The following is a 6,000-nucleotide window of genomic DNA, read 5'->3' as shown; positions in this document are numbered from 1 at the left end:
TCCTGCCCCGATGACGTCAGCTGGGACCTTGCTGAGGAGCGGGAGGATGTTGGGGAAGATGGCGGTCCCCCGATCCCTTTCCCGCGGTCCTCAACACCACCCACAGCTTCGGCAGGACGGACTTACGTGGGTTCACGTGCTGCCAGCAGTCCTGTGGGGTTCGAGAAAAAACAAGAAATGAAATCTAGAAAGGTAACATTTAGCTAAACTATTAACAAACTACAGCTCTGTTTATTCTCATGTGGGTTCACATGCTGTCAGCAGTCCTAGAGGTTCAGACAAAAAAATTCAAACTTATAAAAACTATAGAAACCATATTATAGAAACAGTTGCAAAATGCACAATGTTTGCTTCACATGGTCTAGCCTAACAAACTACAGTTCTGTTTATTCTTGCTCAAACACATTCATATACATGTAGATGGTGACCAGCCCTCCTGCTCTGTCCTGCCACTTTCTACATAATGTAATCCAACACCACAGGATGTCTGCTACAACACCAGTTACCATGGTGACAGCTGTCTGGTTCAGGTCATTGACCTATTTCTTTAAAGAAGACGATCTTCTCATCTTGATTAGTGGTGATTACAAACCTCAATGGTAGAGATGACATGCAGTACGGCCTCCCACAGATGGGGGCACACCGCCGGGTCTGAGTCGTCTACAGTACAGATCGCGGGATAAGCATCATCGGGATTCGGGATTTTGCGGGATATCCCGCGGGAGTTTGCGGGATATCACGCGGGAGACTGCGGGATATCCCGCGGGAGTTTGCGGGATATCACGCGGGAGATTGCGGGATATCCCGCGGTATTCTTTCGGGAGGCCTGTCGTGTCCCGCGTACCGCGTAGCGAAAAAACTTGGTGCGAGACCCCGAAGTCTACCGCGGCTCGGAACGGCGATGGCGGCGTGCCAAATGTTTATTTTTACGTCCTGCCGGGCGATCTGTGCTGGGCCGATGAGTCTGACGCCAGTCAACTTTGCTACAATTTTGCTACAATTTTAATGGTGTTGAAGCATAAGAATGTATTTCTCTATAAGGTATTTCTCACGCGGTCATAGTTATTATAAAACTGCTACTTTTTTTTTCAAAGCTATTGTTCAGCGCAAACTTTAACTTAAAGAAACTACCGTGAATGAATACAATGTAACGTGTAGTAATCCCTCCGTCTCCGGTAAATTCGGCAAGATTGTTACCAAGAAATAAAAATTATGAGGCGTACCGGCAGTAGTTTGTGGTTGTTGTGTTTCATAATCTTGTTGCTGTTGTCTTCTCATGGTAGCTTGCGTCAAGAGGTCTCCGTATTAGTATTAAGAATTGCGACAATTAAAAGTCTGCCCATCAAAATCCCGGGGCGTGCGTCTCCCCCCTCCCCAAAAACTCTTGCATCAACAACGACCATGTCCATAATTAATTTCGATAGATTACTATCACCCTGAAAGCAAGGAGCAAGTACTTCCACACGGCTGGCAAAGTTTCTTTCGGTAGGAAAACATTCTACTTCTGTCAGCTGCAGGGTCAGTCAACTAGATGAAAACGGAGTCGATAGCGCACGTCCAAGACACGGGAGAACCCGAAAAATAAATAAACACGGGAGAACCCGAACTAAACGTGTTTATGATAAATTTTACGGAAATTAATTCGTTCTCAGACCATAAAACTTGAAATTCACTCGGTACACTCTATGGAACTAGCCTCCTCACATGTGAAAAACGTTGTTTTGGGATGAAATTGGGATATAAGAAAATTACAATGTCGCATGCCGGCCGTGCAAGGCGGAAAAAGAAGCCACAATCCGACGTACGTATAACAATCGTCAGGCGGTGTTTCTGTGGGGCGGTGCATCTGACTCAACTCTTTGAATTCGCGGGCCGGCTGGTGGGCGGGTCCCCATCTGCGCGCTGTGATTGGCGCGCCAGAACGCCACGTGGTCAGTCGGCGCCGGGGAGTCTGCCAGCGCCGCCGCCGCTGCTGGCGACGTGCGGTTTCTATGGCGACGCGGCGTGGGAACGCCCGGCCCAACACTGGGGGTCTGCATGCCCTTTTTCGTAAGGCGTAATCAGGCGTTTTTTTATTCATTGTCTTCGTAAACCGAAGGCAACCTTCCCAAAAATCAACGTAAGTCGCAATCAGTACATTAGCCGCAAAGCGTAAAAGTCGTAATCAGCTATGAAACTTTAACTTTATAGCGAAAATTTTGCGTAATTCGTAATCAGTAACCCCCATGCAGGCCCTGAACACTGCGTGGCGCACGAAATGTATCAAAGTTTGAGGCGTAAAGAACTCTTGAATTATGCTTCGTCCCCTTGTTTTACACGATGTTTAATCTCTCTTCCGTAACTCCATACGTCAACCTCCCCTATCTAGGAGAAAAATAAAGAACTCGGGTGGCGATTTGGCACGTCGATGCGTTAGATTTTTTAAAAATTATATCTGAAATAGCGCAGGTCGGGTGACATCAAAATAAAGCCGTCCACGTCGCAAGGCCGGACACAAAACTTGTTCAAGAAGGTTGTATTACTTTGTTATCGTTCTGTACCTTATTAAGCCATCAGATTTCCGATATTAAAAAAAAAGAAATGTTTGGTTAAAAATACTATTTGCTCTACTGTTATTTGCATCATGGAGGTACATGTTTGCATGCATTGAAAACATACTAAAACATGCACGCATCGTCTGCGTAAAAATCTGTAGTCAACGCGGTTCAACTTCAAGTAACAGCGGCGCCGGCCCTTCGGAAACCTAAGGTCTCACACCGAAGATCGGGGTTGCGGGAGAGGATTTCGTACCGCGGGATATCCCGAAAAATCCCGCAGGAGATCCCGCAAACTCCCGCAGGAGATCCCGCAAACTCCCGCGGAAGATCCCGCAAACTCCCGCGTGATATCCCGCAAACTCCCGCGGGATCTCCCGCGGGACTTGATGCTTATCCCGAGATCTGTACTGTAGGTTACCCAGTACAAACAAACAAACAAACAAACCTCAATGGTTGAGATGACATGTAGTACTGCCTCCCACAGATGGGGGCACACCGCCGGGTCCGAGTCGTCTAGGTTACCCAGAACGGACGGACAGACGCGCGGGGCTTCCCTACGTGCCACCTCAGGGGCGTGGACGCAGAACGCAGCGATCACCGAGTACAGCGCTCCTCGGATCTGTGGGATTGTGGAACAGGTGTTTTTATCATTTACATAATATTTTGAACATTTAGGATATGTTACAGTAGGTGTTTTCTCCTATGTTAAAAACCTTATTCTGTAAATCACATTTCTCCTCTTGCCTCTTGCTACATAATGTAACCTAACACCACTGGGTGTCTGCTACAGCATGGTGACAGCTGGAGTAGAAGATGGGGGAACAGAAATAAACAATAAATTTTCCTTCTGCGACAGTAAACTAATTATCACTACTAACCTGAGGGGATTTATGCTTGCTGAACTTCCACAGCTTGTCGTTGCCTAGGAAACGTCCGTATGTCTCGGTGAGCTCCATGTTCTCGGAGGCAGGGATGGTGTTCATGAACAGTTTAATGGCCATGAGAGACGCAGTCACCACACGCTGGTACTTCGCTTCAACTTCCTCCGGCGAGGTGGTCCTGGAAACAACAATTCAATGGTTAGAAGGTGGGGATGTGTGGTGTAACGGTAGAGTGTTTGACTCAGAACCATGAGGTCCCGGGTTCGAGTCCTGACATGCCACCTACAGTATCTTGAGCCCTTCAAATTTCCTCACTTCAGTCAGGTTAAAATGAGTATTGTATTGTCCTCTGTGTTGGTGGCAGTATGAAATTAAGTTGAAAAACTTGAGTGTGCTGTCTCCAAGTCTTGTGATTACATGTTGGAATAAATAAAAAGTTAGGAGGAAGTGAGAAAGGGAGATGTATTTCTATGCATTTTTCTTCAGTAAGAATGCTAGATTATTTATGAAGCTTTGTGAGAAGACGTCAAAACAAACTAGTAAATTGAAAATGCTTCTATAGGTTTCTTAAGTAAGTACTTACTTTGGGTCGCTCATTGTTTGTGGGGTCTGCTTGAAGAGATTATCTTGGAGATGCTGAAAAATAGAGTCAAATACACTCAGGTCCCAAATAAAGGTATCCCTAGGTATATCTTCAAAATCTACTAAAAGTGGGCCCCAGAAAATAAAAAAATTGACATGTTAACTGTTGACAGTAAGTCGTCAATACTAACAATAAGGACTTTATACTAGTTAGTACTACTACAAAGGCAATGTAGTTGTAAAAACTCTTAGTTGTAGAAGGCCTTTACGAAAGTTACTGTAATTTGTCTTACTCACCGTGAGAACTTCATGTTTGCAGAAGACCAGAGCCTCGGCCTGTTTGTTGTGGGGGAAGGCGGTGCTGAAAGCCAGCCTGGCAGCGTCTGCACTCGGCACATACGTGTCACACTGGGACAGCAGCCAGATCCCCATCACATGCTTCAGGTGGGGCGCCAGGCTACGGCCAACCTGTGGGGGCAAAACAGTTTAGAGTGACCAGCCCCTCTAAATTGTCCTGCTACTTGCTACATAATGTAGTGAAGGGCAGTGAGTTGAAATCCGCTGTGTCTGTAAGGCATGGTATTGAAAGGCAGACCCCATCCCTCTCTTTCCACTGTCTTTTACCTCCCAAACTAAAGTCAGGTGAAAAATATGGAAGACTTGAAAACAGTTAACCCAGTATGATAAAACAATATAACTTCTCTTACCTTGAGAACTAACTGTTGGAAAGCCACTTGACTTGCTTCTCTAACCCTTCTGTCATGGTCCTGAAACAACATTGAGTAATGTTTAAAATTTGCATTCAATTATTTTTTGCCATCCATGATAACCAAGGCACTTGCTATACAGATACAGAAGCTAAAGGGTTACACTGGAGAGCAGTTATACTTACTATACAGATACGGATACTGAAGCTGAATGGTTACTATACACTGAAGAGCAGTTATACTGGCTATACTGATAGATATACAGAAGCTGAAGAGAGGGTATACCAGCTATGCAGATACAGATGTTTGTCTCCTCACCACTGCTATCCTGTTGTACAGTCTGAGACGCTATTGCCTGAGTTATACAGATACCGACATAAGTATAAATGTGTACCCTCACCACTGCTATCCTGTTGTAGAGTCTGGGCCAGTATGGTAGAGCCCCTTTTACAGCCTCCTCACTCCTCTCCTTACACAGTCCTCCAAACTCCTGGATAGCCTACAGAAACAGTTAACATTGATGCATAGGTATAATCAATGTAAGAAGTCTTGTACAGTAACTATTACATGCAAAATGGACCTTCCAAGCTAAAACTTGTTCCTCCTTTATTTGGACCCTACCTATCCCTCCAAACTCCTGGATAGCCTGAGTTTGGAATTAATGTAAGAAGTATTGTGCAGTAACTGTTATGTGCAAAATGGATCTTACAAGATAAAACCTGTTCTTCCTTTATTTTGGACTCATACAACAAAAGAAATATTCTAGCAATAGAAATCACATATTAATTGGTCAAAGACACTGCTTTGGAGACTTATCACTGATAAAAGCAATGATCTAACTCTATATGGTCACAAAAAGACATGTCATTACATGGACTGCCAAATTAAATGGGACGTAGTCTTCCTTATTTTATAATTTAAGTGTAATGATCTAAGGGGAAAAACCTACAAACTGTACTAAGAAATGAATTTCTTTTCTTTTATCAGTGCAAAGACCTGGATAAATCTACTAAAGACTGAACCCAGCAGATTAGATCAGCCCTGCGGCAGAATTGTGTCTCCCAGAGCTGGGCGGACGTTAACCTGATTAAAAGACTGGCAGAGCAGAGATGAGGACAACTGCAAGGTTAAATGGGTAACATGAAGCGGGGGAATTTAATCACAGATGTCCCCAGGGAACCCAGCTCAACGTTTCGTGTGGAGGTAAATGTGAAATTGCTGAGGAAGGATAAATTTTAAAGAAGAAATGAATACTGGGCTACAAAATTTGTGTGAAAAAGCAAATAAATCTTT

General features: G+C 44.5%; 1 protein-coding gene across 1 annotated transcript in view; it reads right to left on the bottom strand.

The window, feature by feature from the left end:
* The window catches only part of LOC109485614 (E3 ubiquitin-protein ligase listerin-like), a 36,387-nt gene that overhangs the window by 26,700 nt on the left and 3,687 nt on the right, over positions 1 to 6,000 (bottom strand). Inside the window, 8 exon segments of the mRNA XM_019789300.1 lie at positions 1 to 69; positions 71 to 151; positions 2,983 to 3,156; positions 3,416 to 3,596; positions 4,002 to 4,054; positions 4,298 to 4,468; positions 4,708 to 4,767; positions 5,108 to 5,206. The exon segment at positions 1 to 69 is cut by the window's left edge and continues 27 nt beyond it. Coding sequence (XP_019644859.1) covers positions 1 to 69; positions 71 to 151; positions 2,983 to 3,156; positions 3,416 to 3,596; positions 4,002 to 4,054; positions 4,298 to 4,468; positions 4,708 to 4,767; positions 5,108 to 5,206 — 888 coding nt within the window.

This window comes from Branchiostoma belcheri, unplaced genomic scaffold (genome assembly GCF_001625305.1).
Source record: "Branchiostoma belcheri isolate BF01 breed outbred unplaced genomic scaffold, Haploidv18h27 scaffold77, whole genome shotgun sequence".
NCBI classification, from domain to species: domain Eukaryota; kingdom Metazoa; phylum Chordata; class Leptocardii; order Amphioxiformes; family Branchiostomatidae; genus Branchiostoma; species Branchiostoma belcheri.
This window is presented reverse-complemented; position numbering and strand designations above follow the sequence as displayed.